This window comes from Microcebus murinus, chromosome X (assembly GCF_040939455.1).
Source record: "Microcebus murinus isolate Inina chromosome X, M.murinus_Inina_mat1.0, whole genome shotgun sequence".
In the NCBI taxonomy this organism is placed as follows: Eukaryota; Metazoa; Chordata; class Mammalia; order Primates; family Cheirogaleidae; genus Microcebus; species Microcebus murinus.
This window is the reverse complement of record NC_134136.1, coordinates 57,467,886-57,485,251: the sequence shown is the minus strand read 5'-3', so window position 1 is coordinate 57,485,251 and position 17,366 is coordinate 57,467,886. Positions and strand designations below refer to the sequence as shown.

Below are 17,366 nucleotides of genomic sequence, written 5' to 3'. Positions count from 1 at the left end.
ACATAATATATTCTTGAATTAAAGTATTTTTCATTATATAATTTGTAATCTTTTATGAAGGTAAAACATGTGCATAAAGAAATATTCGGCTATTTCATAGCCAATTGGACTGTGATATTGATATTTCTTATCAGTTGGTCTATGAGTCCATTGGATGTCATATATATTATATATCAAGAGCTTTGATTAATGTATTATCTATACATTATCATTTTAAAGTCTTTCAGGGTCAACATTTGTGAAAATTGCTCTATATTATAAAAATGATGTTACTCTTAGGCAGCTCCGGAAGGCTTTACAGATTAATACTACTAGTAGCAATAATGGTAGTAGCAGTGGCAGTAGCTATCATTTATTGAGCACCTACTATGTACCAGGCCTGCTGTAGCTGTGAGTTTTACCTGAATTGCCCCATTGCAGCCCTGTGAAATAGGTTCTGCTGTTTTCTTTATTTTATAGATGGAGAAGCCAAGACTCAGAGAGTTTAACTCACTTCCTTGAGGTCACACAGCTATTGAATGTAGAACGTGGAGTGAAATTTAAATTTGTATGTCTCTAAAGCCTGGGCTTTAGCTGGTCTTTGACAGCTGTCCAAGTTACTTAACCCTCTCTGAGCTTCAGTTTCCTCATCTGTAAAACTGAGGGAAGCAACACTTATCTAGTAGAATTGCTTTGAAAATTAGAAATAATAGCTGCCCCAGGGCCCAGAGGCACATAGTAGGCATTTAAACTGTGATGATGGTGACGTTTACACATAAACGGGGCATTAAATAGACAGAGGAAGATCTGACATCCCTTTAAAGGCATTGGGGAGCTGGAGAGGAGGAAGATCTACAGCTTCGGCTTTCTTAAGAGCTGGCCTTCTCCCCTCCAGAATATGGTGACCCAGTGAAACTCTGCGCGACTGGCGAGGGGGCAGGGGCCTGAACTTGGCTCCAGCCACCTCTGCAGGGAACCGGGAGAGAGGCGGGGAGCTGGGAGGGGCGTAGAAATTCCGGTCGTCAGCGGACTGCAGGTGCCAGGCAGAGTTGGTGTAGGTGGGCTCCCAGAGCCCGGCGGAGGGAGGGGAGGAGCTTGGGGCGGGCCGACGGGCAGGCGGGGGAGAGCGGGAGGCGGGACTCAGAGCCCGAGAGGCAGTCCTTAGACAGCTCTTCGCATGCCGGGCAGTTTGCTGCATCTGGAGGAGCACACTGGAGAATCTCCAACATCGGAGCGGACCTTCAACTACCGTAAGTACTTGCAAATGAGCGCATAGTTTAGTGGCTGAAGATTAAATACTGGCCACCAGATCCTAAACAAAACCCCGAAAGGGTCTTTCTGCTGTAATTAATTGCTATAAATTAAACTGCTCCCCAGTTTGTCCCCCCACCCTCCTCATCTCTGCCTTTTCCCTTTCCTCCCCGGATCCCAGACCTGCCTCGCTGAGAATCTCTGGGCACTGTAGATAGCTTCCCTTTTCCGTCTCAGTCTTCCCTCCAAACCCTCTGAGAAGCATGTACCCGGCACCCCGCCGAGCCTAACCCCTTTGATTCCTGGAGCCCTCAAAGCTATGCAGGGGGCGAGCCATTAGACATTTCGGGTATGTCACCCTCAAAAGCACTGCGGCGCTGCCTAAGGGTGGGGAAAGTGCTTGGGGTGGAGTAGAAGGGGAGGGTAAAATGGCTAGGTAGCTGAAGTTGAGGGTGGGAGTTAGAGTGGGGTGAAAGGCCAAAAAAAAGGTTGTGATGAATTAACCTGCAGCTTGGGGCAGTTCTCATGTTCCTGGGGTATAAGATTCATCATTTTGGCTTGATGTAAATGGTACAATTTCCTTAGTGATTGAAGAAGGGTCAGCCATGCTGAGCAGCCCAGCTTCCCTAACTCCACTCAAGACCCCCCAGGAGGCAAAGACCTTTGTTTGGAGGTCCAAGTGGCAAGGCTGGAACCTCAGATGGCATTTCCTTGGTAGAATCCCAGGTTGGACCTTTCCCTTGGCAGTAAAACCTTCCTTCCCCCAATAAATCCTGGCCCGAAGCCCAGGGAAACAAAGCAACAGGGTGGCATCCAAGCCTTGGCCTGGCCCTGAGAGGAGTGGGGGAAAGGGGGTGTAGGAGCTGAAATGAAAAGAGCATCTTTAGAGTCCTACACCAGTTAGATGACCCCTTCAGAAAGAAGAAAAAATAAGCACCTTTTAAAAATGAAATTCTCACTGTGTGCCTGGCACTGTACATATGTTATCTGTAATCCAACACAACAATGATGTTGGGTAGATATTATTCCCCCACTTTACTGATAAGAAAAATTCAGAGAGGATAAATTGAGCACCCTTCAATGCAAAGTGAGAAATGGAAAATAGAGCTGTGCCTCTTTGAATCTCTCACTGTCCACTTGGTCCCTACAGCCCGAATATTTTCAAAATGAATCTTCCCCTTTTTCTGCTCCTCCATCCTGCCTAATGACAGCACTGGAGCAATTTAGAGGCTGAGGTCTTAGGATCATTCTAGAAATGTAAACTCAGTCCCTTTCTATGTTCTGGGAGCTGCCTCTACCCTACTCTACTGAGCTAAGATTAAGCAGCTGGGGTCGGCCAGGACCTCAGACTTTGAATAGAGAGTTGGTGGGGGAGAATTAGCTCGACATTGTGCAGTGGGAACATATGTTCCCTTGGTGAAAGGTTACTCTGGTAAGAGAGGGGAGAGACACGAAAGCTCAGGGGTCTACCTTATGTATATGCAGGGCCTATGGTCAATAATGACTCCTGGGAAAACCAAAAGGCCTCCCTGAGCTCAAGTATCTTTGTCATATTCTCTGAAATTCAAACAATTCCATTTTCCTTAGGGGCAATGAACAAAACTGCTTAGACATTACAGGCAACCAATGAATCATTTACACATTATATTAATTAGCTTAAGCAGCTTGATTCCCCAACACCTGCTTGAGATGGGGGTATTGAGCTTTTAGTGATAAGCAATAAGAATGAGAGTCATATTGGATCTAGAGCATTCCATAGAAGGGAAGGTCTCCATGGGATGAGATGGGAGGGGTGAGGGAGGCTGAGGAGGGAGGCCAGAGGGGTTAAATAGCTGTTTTAGATCATAGGCCTTGGAGTTAAACATGGATTTGAATTTTGGCTCTAATATTTAATATCTCTTGATTTTGGACAAATTATACATCTTCTCTATGCCTCTGTTTCCTCATTGGAAAAATGAGGATGGTATTAATGCCTCCTTTGCTAGGTTGTCGGAGGAATCTGTGTGTGTGTGTGTGTGTGTGTGTGTGTGTGTGTGTGTGTGTGTGTGTGTCTGAATAAAGAATCTGAAAAGGTGACTCTCTGCACCTCCCATCTCCCCCATTTCATGGGCCTTCAGCAGGCTTTTATTAGGCTGCTTTCTGGGCCTCTGAGATCTCAGGGCCAAATACATGTTTTAACAAATCTGACGTCTTAAATACCAGCAAAGACCTTGGGTGGGAGGATGGGGAAGTGAGGCTAAGAGGCAAGGAGAAAAAGTAACAGGTGACCTAGGAATACTCGGCATGCCTGTGAGGGAGTGGAATGTAGGGTTGTCAAGTGCAGTTTAGTGATCTAAACTAAATTTTAAGGAGCAGGATGAGTCCCCTGAGTAAAAACAGTTCTGATTTTAGATCCCACCACCTGCTGAGGAGAAAAAACCTTCGAGACTGAGAGCACATTGAGCACCAGAGGCCCCATGGCCTGGTACAGACCAGGAGAAGGGGCCACCATGCTCCGGACATTCACTGTCTTGCTCTTTTGCATTTGTGAGTACAAAAAGGGGTGAGGGGCAAGTTACCTTGTCATAGATATGTTGATGAATGGGTACCTTGGGGAGGGAGAGAGAAGTATTGAGGTTTAAGGGCAGGGTGGGAACAACGAGGGAGCTCTCCTTTACCAAATCTCTCTTTTCAGGGCTGCATTTGGGCACCGCATCGAGAGGTAAGTGAGTCCTGCCCCCTCAGGTACCTTCCTTCTTAAAGGATCCAAGACGTTGGCCTGCCTCCAAGAGCCGGGACATAATTGCCTTGAGATCCCAAAGACAGATTGGCTTGGTTGGGAATCAGAGCCCTAACACTTCAGGACTTGGTTTCCCATGAAATAGTAGAGCTTTATATCAGACAGAAAGCAAGCTACACTTGCACCTTATTCCCCGACTCATCTGGATTCCTTGAACAAATATACTGGGGTTCCCATCCCACACCCCACATAAGCAGATATTCCTGTCCCCAGGGAAAGGCAGAAGGAGGAATCTGGGTTGGGGCTAATTTTAAGGGACATTATATGGGACACACTGTGGGAGGGAGAGGGCCAGACTGCTCACGTCTTTGTGATCTTTGGGAATGACAGTGATGGAACCACAACCGGAGCTGTGGATAGAGTCCAACTACCCCCAGGCCCCTTGGGAGAACATCACGCTGTGGTGCCGAAGCCCCTCTCGGATTTCAAGCAAGTTCCTGCTGCTGAAGGATAGGACACAGATGACCTGGATCCGCCCTTCCTACAAGACCTTCCAAGTTTCATTCCCCATAGGTGCCCTTACTAAGTCCAATATAGGTCTTTACAGGTGCTGCTACTGGAAGGAGACAGGCTGGTCCAAACCCAGTAAAGTTCTAGAGTTGGAGGCACCAGGTAAGAAGACAGAGATAGATATTCAAGAATAAACTCCAGCTCCTGGGATTCAAACTTGACTTTCTGGGACAGGGTTTGTTTAATTCATTTATTCATTTACCTCAAATGCATGCATGCATGCATTCCACAGTTAGTAGATAAGTGCCTACTCTGTTCTAAGCAATGCACAGTGAGGATGCAGGCTCTGGAACAGAGATGGCAGAAGGAGGGGTGACAAACAAGAATCTTACAGGGAAGCCTCATTTAAAGTAGAGCTCTTCTCTGCTGCTCCCTAAGCAACACTATCCTTGCTCTACCTAATTCCAGTTCATTCTTTTTTTTTCCAGGCCAACTGCCCAAGCCCATCTTCTGGATCCAAGCTGAGACCCCCCCTCTTCCTGGATGTAATGTTAACATCCTCTGCCATGGCTGGCTGCAGGATTTGGTGTTCATGCTGTTTAAAGAGGGATATGCAGACCCCGTGGATTACCAAGTCCCAAGCGGGACAATGGCCATATTCTCCATTGACAACATGACACCTGAGGATGAAGGGGTTTACGTCTGTCGCACTCATATACAGATGTCCCCCACCCTGTGGTCAGAGCCCAGCAACCCCCTGAAGCTGGTGGTAGCAGGTGGGTGTGCCCGTGGCTGCTGGCGTCTGGCAATTGTTGTCCCAGGGATCATGGCTGGTTAAGCCAGGGTTTGTGATTTTACTTTCCTCACTCAGTTCCTACACCCTGCAAAGCCTATGAGCTAGAGTCATTTGATATTTTACTGAAATACAAATTAACATTGCACATGCTACAAGGCAAAAGCATGGGAGTCAATCATTTGCCTATTGAGTGAGCCCAGCCAACTGTGCAGCAGCTTTACCTCATCACAGCTTTGTTGTTCTCTATTTGTTGAATATCATGCATTCATTCATTCATTCAACCAATATTTATTGAGCACCTAAATATGTGCCAGGCACTGCCACCGCAATCTTATAAATAGATTTTAAAAATTCTAAATGTATTTTATTTGAGATTATTATTTTTAAATGTGGAAAATAGAATGAATTGCTAGTGCTAGTGAGTGAAAAAAAAAACAAATGATAAAAAAAGTGAGAGCTCATATTTTAGAAATGGTTTTATAAATTACTGTGGTCCTAGATCAGTAGAGCCAGTAAGGCAGCACCAACCTCTCAACACAGAAGAAGGCTCCCCAAAATGTCAAATACCAGACACACCCTAGCCCCAACTGCCCCCACCCCCACCTCATGGCCTGGAGATCTTTAGATGGAATTGGCCACATTTGCTTTAGTCCCTCCATCAAGCTAAATAGGCTTGGGGAGAGCTGTGGAGCTTTCCCCAGAAAGTACCCTGGATTTAGAAGCAGTAATCCTGGTTTTTAGTTCCACCTCTGACACTGCCTCCCTGTGTGATCTTGACCAAGTCACTTTACCTCTCTGAGATTTTGTTTCCTCCACTCCAAAAATGGGATAACAGTACCTATCTGACCTACTGTATAATGCCTCTCTTTGCCTCAGTTTCCTTATCTGCAAGATGGGTATAATAAAAATGCCTACCTCACAGGGTTGTTGTGAGGATTTGCCTAACTATAACATATGTACAGTGCCTGGCATATAAGTTCAGAATAAATCGTAGATATTAATTTTATTAGTATAGCTTTTTATTGAGGATCAAAACACAAAGGACTGTTTGAAAGCGTGTATGGATGTTTGTTGTACACGTGCCCTTTCAGCATAGGTTCCACTAACACATACTTTCTTAGTTACCTGTTCACCAGTGGCCCCCACTAGTCCATGAGCTTTTTGCTACCAGGCACTGTGTCTTCTTTACTCACATCCCCCAGACCTATACGATGCCTGATGCATCTTAAATGCTCAGTGAACGTATGACAGAGCTGATCCCTTCCATAATGGATGGGAGTGTGTACTTGGGATGGGGTGGGGCTAATAAGGAGTGGTATGGGGTGAAGTTTACCTTTACTTTTGTAGTACAGTCTCCTTGGGGGAACAAACCATAGAAATGAGGGTGTTACCCCATTAACAGAGATTTCTTTGGATTGCAGACTTGCTGGCCAAACCTTCTTTATTGGCTTCTTCCGAGCTCGTATTGGAAGTAGGGTCTTAGGTGAGCTTAATGTATTCAAAAGCTCACCTTAATACTGCAGTAGTATTCATTCTCAACAAAGATGGAATCAAAGACATTTTCAGAGGTTTGGTTTTTCTGGTGGTTGGAAGAACTACATTTGGCCTTTCAGGAACCTAAAGATACAGGGAATTATGGATGTAGATTTTCCCCTGAGACACAACCCTACATTTGTTTATAGCTCAGTGGATCTGAAAGAGTCTGGAGAAAGAGCAGTGGCATAAGTGAATCCACCCTCAATTATATCCTAGAGGAGGCAGAGATCCAAGAAAGATAGAAGGAGATGGTAACTTCAGCTATCGCTTCTTGTCCAAAGAAATTAGGAAAATAAAAGCAGAAGACAATAGGAAAGACTCATCTTACGTCTAACTTCAGGGTTTCTTCCCTTTCTAGGACTCTACCCTAAACCAACTTTGACAGCCTATCCTGGTCCCATCATGGCACCTGGAGAAAGCCTGAGTCTCAGGTGCCAAGGGCCAATCTATGGAATGACCTTTGCTCTAATGAGGCTTGAAGACTTGGAGAAGTCCTTTTACCACAAGAAGCCAATAAAAAATGAGGCATATTTCTTCTTCCGGTCTTTGAAGATCCAAGATTCTGGACATTACCTCTGCTTTTACTATGATGGGTCATATAGGGGTTCACTCCTCAGTGATGTCCTGAAAATCTGGGTCACTGGTAAGAGAGGGGTATGCCATGAAACCTATATTAGGGGCTAAGGATTAAGAAAGGGGTATGCCACGAAACCTATATTAGGGGCTAATGACAGAAAACTCCCTCTGGGTCCCCTGCAGAACCTATTCATGCAGCCAGGGCTAACAGTGGAGACGGGAGCAGAATATGTACAACTAGGCTTAGGTAGGGATTTTCCAAGAATGGACTAGAGGAAGTGGAGGAAAAGAATCTGAAGTAGTGGGAAATATGTGTCACATGATTAGTCCTTTATATGTTGGGTCTCGTCCTAGACACTTTCCCCAAGACCTGGCTACTTGCTCGGCCCAATCCCGTGGTCCAAGTGGGTCAGAACGTAAGCCTGCGGTGCCGAGGACCAATGGATGGAGTGGGGCTTGCACTCTATAAGAAAGGAGAAGATAAACCACTTCAGTTCTTGGATGCCACCAGCATCAATAACACCAAGTCATTCATTCTCAACAATGTCACTAACAGTGACTCTGGCGTCTATAGCTGCCGCTATCATCTCACCTGGAAGACCTCCATTAGGATGGCGTCGCACAACTCCGTGGAGCTTTTGGTTGTAGGCAAGTGCTAACAACTGTTTTTTATCATCAACCTGTTTGTTTTTATCATCATTATAGTGTTATTAGAAGGAGCTAGTGGCCTCGTACCCTCTTGGAGCTATGAGCCAAGGAAAAACACACTAGGAGTATGATGTAGAACTTTCTCCAAAAACTGTAGGGACCTCCTCTCCCAGGTTTTCTTCTTCAAGCCCTATCTGTCAGCGTGGCCTAACCCCATTGATCCCCGGAAATGTTATTTTCCTTCAGGCCAGGGGAAGCTTATAGGTATGAGGTATTCCTTATTAAAAGTAGGGAACCAGGAGTCTTTAGAGCACCAAGGAGTGGGCAAAGGAATTCTAATGAACAGTCAAAATTTGAAGCCACTGATCAAGTAGAAGTGGAAAGGAAAAGGAGACCCAATGGGGAGCTGAGAAACATTTGGTGGGGGAGGAGTTACTAGATTTAAGTTCACTTCTAACTTTTTCTCTGAATTGGTTTCAGATAAGCCCCCCAAACCCTCCCTGTCAGCTTGGCCTAGTACTGTGTTCAAGCTAGGAAAGTCCATCATCCTTCAATGCCGAGCATCTCATCCAGTGCTTGAATTTTCTCTGGAATGGGAAGAAAGGGCAACATTCCAAAAATTCTCAGTGGATGGAGACTTCATCATCAGTAATGCTGACGGGAAAGGCACGGGGACCTACAGTTGCAGCTATCGCTTAGTGGCGCATCCTAACATCTGGTCACATCGCAGTGAGCCTCTGAAGTTGATGGGACCAGCAGGTGAGAGGATAAGTCTCCATAGGAATGCCCCACCAGTCCCTAGCGATCCCAGCGCAGTGCCCAGAAAGATGGGAAGGGGAGTCAAGGGCTTGGAAGTCAGGGTCCTTGGGTTTGGGCACCTTTCCCTTGGAGTTGTCACATAATCACTCAAAGGTAGTGAGCAGGATATTTTCAAGGCTCCCATTCTCCATGAAAAGGAAAGCCACTTCTGCCTCCCCTTCCCAATATAAGCACTCTCGGTAACCAGCTCCTCCTCCCTCAATGAATGATGCATTTACCTGCCCCTGTCTCCATCAAGCCCCCAGCTTCTGGTCTTCTCTGGCCACAGGCTTTCTCACCTGGAATTACATCCTGAATGAAGCTATCAGGTTGTCCCTATTCATGCAGCTTGTTGCCTTGCTGTTTATAGTGCTGTGGATAAAGTGGAAGTGTCGGAGACTCAGAATCAGGTAACTGTCGTGTCCCAGTCCCCTGTTCCCAACATAGCTGAGTCCAGGCTCCCTCAGAGTCTCAAAAATGGGTCACATCCCAGTTGAGACAAGCCACAGGGACACACCCTATATATCCCCCACCTTCTGGACTTAGGAGACAAGACTTTCTCACTTTCTCACCTCCGCTATTTCTCTTTCACCTCACAGAAGGGTCAACACCCAAGCCAGAGGGTGGAGAAGTGCATAATTCTTACAGACTGAAGAAGTAATCAGAACTGCATTCACTGACATCCCCCCCAAGGAGGGTGTCCAAATCTCCCCCCAAAGTACCCTGTCCCTCAGAAATGGTTGATGTCTTTCCTATTAACTTGGTGTGCACTTTTTCTCCTGCAAGAAGCCATGCTGTCCTGTCTCCCAAATTGTTACCCAATTCCCATCCCAACTTTTCACCCTTTACTCCTATCTCTCAAGGGCTAAAGAGCTTTGTGGTCCATACTAGTTGCCTTAGAAACCAGTATCTCTGCCACTCTGGCCTCCAACCACCTGTGCAGAGCATTCTGGGAATATAGTCTGGATGAGCATCTGATGAGGCGATGGACGGGGCCAGGGAATCAGACTGTTTCCTCTGACCCGCAAACTGACAAGCCAAAAAGATTCTCCTACCTTTTCCTTTGATCCTTTGGTGTCCTCTGGGCCACCCACCTCTCTGATCCCCATGGCTTGTGCTCAGACTACTCCACTTGGGAATGAGAAGAGAAATGACAGCTCCTAACCTGTTGGGGACCTCAGCTCCTGAACACCTTACCTATTTCCCCCAATCCCCTGCTTCTGGCTGTACCCCACTCCCGACTGTGATCGTAGATGTTTGTGTGTCTAGAAGTATTCAATACATAATGTATGATGACTATGATTATGTGTGTCTGTGTTTTCCACTGGGATCTGAGGGACAGAATGCTTGGGCAACCAGAGGGGAGTCACCTGAGTCTTCTGCAAAAAACACCACTCTTTGAGTTTTCAAAAACTTTCAATGAGGGCCAAGTTCTAGTTCTTCTCACTATCTGTCCTGAGTCCCACACACATTAAGGTAACCTCCAAGCCAGGGATTAGAAAAAAAAGTAACTTTAAGTGCCTGACCCCAGCCCAGGACCACTGCAACAAAGGATAACATCAGAAACCAGATTTCAGGGAAAGCAGCTTGAAAACACACATTCTCCTGACCAGGAAGGAGGCTCAGTGTTTGCTAAGTAAAAATTGTCAAGTGGATTTTGGCTTCCTATCATCTAATTGTACGGGACCAATAACCCAAAGCTGCTGCACATTTCTGGTGATAATCTAGGTGCGGGGAGAGGGATCCCACTCTCTGACAAGCTTAGCTCAGCACTGACAATCTTCTAGTAATTCATCGAGGCTGCCTAGGCAACCCTTCCATAACAAAGGCAGGTGAGGCAGGTCTGTCTGAGGACCAATACTGCCATAATAACAACTGCTTCCAAACTTAAACTTGATGACGGAGAAATACTTGAGGTTTCTGCCTCCACCCCCACACCCACCACCCAGAGCTGCCGATCACACTGAGCTCCAGGGGTTCTGAAAGCTGGAGATAATACCAAAGCATTTTTACATCTGACATCTCAATTCCAGCAACAGCCTAACCAGGGGCCATGGGGAGCTGACATATGATATAGGCTGGGGAGGGGGTTAGGGTGGGAGGGCACGTGAGTCATGAAAGAGCAAGAAGTTTGTAGGTGATCAGGCCCTCAATAAGAAAAGTCATCAATGTCATAAAAGATTATATCCCATTATCCTGACCGTACCCAGTCCCTATTGGGTAGTGAGTAAGCCAATGACATAAATTGCCGCCCCCTTCTCTCTTCCGCCCTCCCCCTAATCCCAGCAACTCCTCTCATCTCTTTTCTGGTCCCGCTAGAGAAGCCTGGTTGCTGGGAACAGCTCAAGGGGTCACCATGCTCTTCATAGTCACGGCCCTTCTCTGCTGTGGTGAGTACAGGGGGTGGGAAAGGGGCCTGGGCAGAAGGCCGGGGTGAAGTCCTGTGGGGGATGGGGCCGAGCCCTGGCAGCAATTTCTTTTGCAGGACTGTGCACTGGGGTATTGATAGAAGAGAATGGTGAGTTTTTCCTGCTCCAGACTGGGACATTCCTCCCTGGAGATCTGAAATAACTACAGAGTGTCAGTGTCAGTGGCCAGGGAGCGACTGGTTGGGAGGGAAGGACAGCCAGGAAGGGGCACTTGCTAAAGCTGCTGGCAAAATTCAGCCTCCAACTCTGCCTTATTAGACTGCCTGCAAAATTTCCCCCAAGCTTCTGCACTTTTCTGCGGCTCAGCTGACACATCGGCTTCCCCTTTCCCCAGCACCTGAGGAAGGAAGGAAGGAAAGGGTTTGGATTTGGGTTGAAAGGGGAGGTGGGCAGTATAATCCGGGTAGGAGGTTCAAGGGCAAAGAGAGGGGGAGGGGGACAGGGACAGGGGTCGGAAGACGGCTTCATTAATTCTGCTGTTTCTAGAAATAATCTTGCCAACCCCTAAGCCTGAGATGTGGGCAGAGACCACCTTCCCTCTGGCCCCGTGGAAGAACTTAACCCTCTGGTGCAGAAGCCCTTCTGGTTCAACTAAGGAGTTTGTGTTGCTGAAGGACGGGACAGGGTGGATCGCAACTCGCCCGGCCACAGAGCAAGTCCGGGCTGCCTTTCCCCTTGGCGCCCTGACCCAGAGTCACTCCGGAAGCTACCACTGCCATTCTTGGGAGGAGATGGCTGTGTCAGAGCCCAGCGAGGCACTTGAGTTGGTGGGGACAGGTAAGAAAAGGTGAAGGGTCCTCCCAGAGGGATCCCCAGTGCCCCTGGGACTCCAGCACTGTTCCTGGGAGTGAGGGAAGGACACACAGAGACCCTGGAGCCCAAGGGGTTTGTGCTGTATGGAGGTGAGGAGGGGCACTAAAATCGGGGTGGGAGTGGGGAAGAGAATGAGAAGAGACGCAAGGAAGAGCCAAGGGCCAGCCCAGAGTGGATTGCTTTATTTGCTGACAAAGTGACACCAAGTGTTACATCTGGGCACCTCTAAACTTCTGACTCCTTTTCCATCCCATTTTGTTTTCCAGACATCCTCCCCAAACCTGCCATTTCTGCTCCTCCCCCAATCCCGGGCCAGAAACTGCAAATTCTGTGCAAAGGATGGCTGGAAGGCTTGGGGTTTGCTCTGTATAAGGAGGGAAAGAAGGAACCTGTCCAGCAACTTGGTGCCGTTGGGAGAGAAGCCTTCTTTACAATCCAAAGAATGGAGACTAAAGACGAAGGCAATTATACCTGCCGCACTCACACTGTAAAGCACCCCTTCAAGTGGTCTCAGCCCAGTGAGCCCGTGGAGCTTGTCTTACAAGGTAGAGCTGAGAAGGGCGTGTGAGGAAGGAGGGGGAGGCAAAGCCCTGGGTCAGATACTCCTTTCCCCACAGCAAACTTTGCCGCTGGTCCTAGGAGCCTGTGTCCAATCTTAGAGCCAGGCAGGCGTGGCACTGGGAGTGCCAGGGCCTCTGGCTGCACGATATTAATAGCCATAATTGTTATTAATAGCTTGGGTTTGTGGAGGGTGATTTAATTTTTCTAATTATTTTCACATCAGTTATCTCATTTAGCTATAGAGGAACTCTTCAAGGGAGGTGGAATAGGTACCAGGTCCCCAACCCCTTATCCAAAAGGGCAAACTGAGGCTCAGAAAGCCAGAAGAACTCCAAGGAAAATTTACTCTTTTTGCTAGCCCCCATTGTGTGCCCTAATGACAGCAAGGACTCAGAGGTAGTGAGAGCTGGGGGTGAGGGTTCCCTGTGTGAAAGTCTATCTGCAAAGTGGATTTCCCTTAATTTCTAAATGCACTTACTTCTGAATAAATACTATAGAAAGCAGAGCCACTTCCTAGAACCAATTTGCCATATTTTCTTTCTTTTCTTTTTTTCTTAATTTGGTTTTATGTTGTGTTTTGCTTTTTGCCTTCTAGAATTGTACCCCAAGCCCTTCATCAAGACCCAGGCCAGCCCTGTGGTCACCCTTGGTGACCGAGTGACTTTCGCTTGCTCCACTCACCTCCAGCACATGAGCTTTATTATTTACAAAGATGGAATTGAAGTAGCGTCCAGTGACAAGTCTTGGACAAAGCCAGGGCCCAGTACATGTCACTTTGTGATCTTTTCGGTGGGCGTTGCTCATGGAGGGAATTACAGCTGCCGCTATTTCGACTTTGTTGTCTGGTCTGAGCCCAGCGACCCTGTGGAGCTTGTGGTGTCAGGTTAGGAGTGGGGGGTGGGGGGTAAATCCAGGTAAACGTGGTGCCAACCCTGGGACAGTAGATGGAAGGAAGGGCTGTCAGTGGGGAAGGAAGAAGTACTCCTTTTAAAAGACACTGAGAAAATGCTTAGGACAGTAGCTGGCACATGCTGAATAGTCCATGTAGGACAGCTGCTCCTGTTATTATTACAGGAAAAAGCTACAAAGAAGAGGGGGGAGGCAAGCAGTTCACTTCTGGAGAAATAAGCAAGGCAGATGGGGGTGTTCAATCCCAGGAGCTCAGCTCGCTGCCCTATTTCTGAAATCTTTTTGTGGCTTGGCCTTGAGCTTTAGGCTCAATGTCCACTTTTTCTTTAGCTAAGCTGTCAGAGATTGGTGGGCTGGATGGCCCTCAGAGAAAGAGAGAAGACCTTCAAATGACAGCTGCATATTATGCAGCCATTACAAATGACAGCTTTCAAAGGCCGTTTAATGTCATAGGAAAATATTCACAATATAAAGTTAAGTAAAAAATATCAGACTCCACAACTGTGCATACTCCACTGAGTCCCAATTATGCAAACAGCTATAGCTACATGGACATGGGCATATATAGAAAGGATATATGGCAAAGAAATATAAAGGAGCATTATCTTGAGTAGTAGAATTGTGTTTTCTCTGTTAGGTTTTTTCCATGTTTTCTAATTTTCTACAATAAGCATATATTGTTTCTTATAATAACACTAAAAAAGCTATTTGCAGAACATGGGGGTGGGTGGGTGGGTTTCTCTAATGCTGTGATCTCTTTAATTTCAGGATTCTACCCTAAACCCACTCTCCTGGCAAAGCCAGGTCCTATGCTACTTCCTGGGAAGGATGTGACCCTGCGCTGCCAAGGGACTTTCCAGGGCATGAGGTTCGCCCTCCTACAGGAGGGAACACGGGTTCCCATACAGATCCAGAGTGTCTCGGGGAACTCAGCTGACTTCCTCCTCCACACCGTCGGAACAGAGTACTTTGGGAACTATAGCTGTGTCTACTATGACACCACCATGTCAAATAGAGGGTCGAATCTCAGTGCGCTCCTTATGCTCTGGGTGAATGGTAAGAACAAATAAGACATGGGGCTGGGATAGAAACCACTGGAGTAAGGGTTGGGGGAGGGTCATTCCTCCGGGAAAGCTAGGCGAGGCCATGGAGGGAAACTGTTGTGTCCAGGGGGAGAAAGATAAAGAGTTAATTCAGGAAGTGATAAGTTTCCATACTCACACATTACATCTTTGATCTCTTTCCAGATACATTCCCCAAGCCAGAGTTCTTTGCTGAGCCCACTTCTGTGGTTCCCATGGGGTATAATGTTACTCTCTGGTGCCAAGGGCCAGTCCATGGAGTGAGATACATTCTGCACAAAGAAGGAGATGCCACTTCTCTGCAGCGGTGGGGACCCATCAGTTATGATGGGGCATTCCCCATCCACAATGTGTCGCGTGCTAAAACTGGGCGTTACAGCTGCTGCTACCACCCTAACTGGACCACCTCTCTCAAGATACAGACTAGCGACACCTTGGAACTCATGATCTCAGGTAAAGGGAAGATACTTTGGAGCAGGCATGGAAATGTAGAAAGGAGGGAATAGACTGGTTCACAGAAGATAGTTTTCAAAGAGCTCAAGGTGAGGCAAGCAATAGTCTTGCCTCTTTACTGAACAGGGATTCTGGGGGTGATGCACTGGAAAGTGACCTCTTCTCTCTGACCAGGAATTAATTTCTTCCAGGCTTCCTCCCCAAACCCAGTCTATTAGCCCTTCCTGGTCCCATGGTGGTCCCTGGAGAAAATATGACTTTTCAATGTCAAGGAGAATTTCCAAATTCAACATTTGTCCTGTTGAAGGAGAAGGAGGGGATTCTGAAGCCCATAAGGAGACAGAGACCAAGAAGGGACAGGGCTGACTTCCGGGTGTCAGCGGTGAGAGTTGACAATTCTGGGATCTATAGCTGTGTTTATTATTTGGACTCTGCTCCCTTTGCAGCTTCAAATCACAGTGACTCCCTGGAGATCTGGGTGACTGGTAAGGTCCTGAAGACTTCAGCAAAAATCTAGATTGGGTTGTTTATAGCAGTTAGCAATAAAGGGTAAAGGGCTGGACTTGGGCCACTTCTTCTAACTCTGTGTCCTTGTTGGTTGCAGATAAGCCCCCTAAACCCTCTCTGGCAGCCTCGCCCAGCACTGTGTTCAAGCTAGGGGAGGACATCACCCTTCAGTGCCGAGGACCCTTGCCAGGTGTTGAATTTGTCCTAGAGCATGATGGAGAAGAAGCACCTCAGCAATTCTCAGAGGATGGAGACTTTGTCATCAACAACTTAGAAGGAAAAGGCATTGGAAACTACAGCTGCAGCTACCGCCTGCAGGCCTACCCTGATATCTGGTCAGAGCCTAGTGATTCCCTGGAGCTGGTGGGGGAAGCAGGTAAGAGTATAATCCCTCCTTAGTGCTGGCATGACACACCCAGGATTCCAGGGAGAGTGCCCATGGAGACAGCCCCCATCGAGAAAGCCCACATCAAGAGGGAAAAGGCTTTAGAGTCAAAGACCTCAGCTGTGTCATCTTTCTCCCAAGGATAGTGAGGAGGTGGGACGTCACTCAGATTCACCCCAAGATAGTGAGCAGGATGCTTTCAAGGTCCCTTTCCCCCAAGGAAATGAGGGCTGCTTCTGCCTCAGCACAAGCTCTGCCTCGACCGCCCCTCTGCAGTCTCGACACATGGCTCCCACACAAACCCCAGAGGAGGCCAGAGTGAGGGTACAAGGAGAACATACACATGCTAACCTCTGTGGCTTTGGCTTCTGCTCTTTTATCACCCCAGGGCCTGATGCTCAGGAGTGTACCGTGGGTAACATTGTCCGAAGTACCCTGATCGTTGTGGTTATTGTAGCCTTGGGTGTGGTGCTGGCCATAGAGTGGAAAAAGTGGCCTCGACTCCGAACCAGGTAAATGCCTCATCTTAGCCTCCTTCTGCAAACCGAGTACTGCTGGAAAAAACAATGATCCAAAAACAATGCTCCCCTAGCATCTGAGCTTCACCATGCAACCTGTCTTCAGGTTCTGGATTCTCCCTTAGTCATGTCTTTTTCTTTACACAGGGGCTCAGAGACAGATGGAAGAGACCAGACCATAGCCCTGGAAGAGTGTAACCAAGAAGGAGAAGCAGGCACCACCACCAACTCTCCCTCTTCAACCTCTCAGGGGATGTCTGTGGAGGTGCCAGTTCCAGTGTAATAATCTCCTTTACAAGAGCTTTCCTCTCCTCTCTCTTACCCTCAGAGATCTGTAAATCCAACTCGTTACCCTGAAAATAAACCTCATCTACTACTCCTTCATCTTTAATCACCTGAGCTGGGTCAAGGGAATTCTGCGAGTTGAGAGCTCTACCAGCGTGAGATATTTCCCCGGGAGAGGTTCCCCACCCCCGTAACTCCTCACTGTACTGATTTTCTGGTGCATGAAATTCTATTAAAATGTATTCTTCTGAATAAAGAGTATTCACTATTTAACTGCAATAACTATGGCAGTGGTCTTCTATTGGTCTGTTGTTCACTAACACCTTAGCAGAAATGGTATATTGGACCTGATCTCCAAGGCAGAATAAAAGAGGATGGGGCTATGAATATAGAGAAAAGAGTTCAAGGATGGGGTCAGGGAGGAGAGAGGGCTCCAAAATAGCTATTTCCCAATTTGATTTGACATGTGGTCACTGAACAGAGTGTCCTTTTGTCCTTCCACCCATTATTGACTGAATGAATGAATGAATGAATGGCAACGCTCTCTCCAAGTTGACCTAAGGAGGACAAATACCAAATTTACTTCCTTTTCACCATGTTACTTTTAGATC

At 47.2% G+C, this 17,366-nt stretch overlaps 1 protein-coding gene across 1 annotated transcript; it reads left to right on the top strand.

Annotated features, from left to right (window-relative positions):
- The first annotated feature begins 1,142 nt into the window (after window positions 1–1,142).
- IGSF1 (immunoglobulin superfamily member 1) lies at window positions 1,143–17,026 on the top strand. Its single transcript, XM_012764741.3, has 20 exons — window positions 1,143–1,229; window positions 3,622–3,756; window positions 3,905–3,931; window positions 4,340–4,621; window positions 4,948–5,235; window positions 7,150–7,434; window positions 7,722–8,015; window positions 8,496–8,774; window positions 9,103–9,223; window positions 11,133–11,203; window positions 11,299–11,331; window positions 11,729–12,019; window positions 12,322–12,600; window positions 13,212–13,499; window positions 14,294–14,581; window positions 14,773–15,060; window positions 15,252–15,545; window positions 15,665–15,943; window positions 16,341–16,464; window positions 16,618–17,026. The coding sequence occupies exons 2-20, from the start codon at window positions 3,687–3,689 to the stop codon at window positions 16,751–16,753; spliced, it is 4,017 nt and encodes a 1,338-aa protein (XP_012620195.1). The 5' UTR covers window positions 1,143–1,229; window positions 3,622–3,686; the 3' UTR covers window positions 16,754–17,026.
- Window positions 17,027–17,366: the final 340 nt, after the last annotated feature.

Bases quoted from the DNA above. Each gene is read 5' to 3' on its own strand.
- IGSF1 (XM_012764741.3), top strand. From the start codon at position 3,687: ATGGCCTGGTACAGACCAGGAGAAGGGGCCACCATGCTCCGGACATTC. The intron at 11,332-11,728 runs GTGAGTTTTTCC...TGCTGTTTCTAG, and splicing joins GGTATTGATAGAAGAGAATG to AAATAATCTTGCCAACCCCT. The intron at 14,582-14,772 runs GTAAGAACAAAT...ATCTCTTTCCAG, and splicing joins CCTTATGCTCTGGGTGAATG to ATACATTCCCCAAGCCAGAG.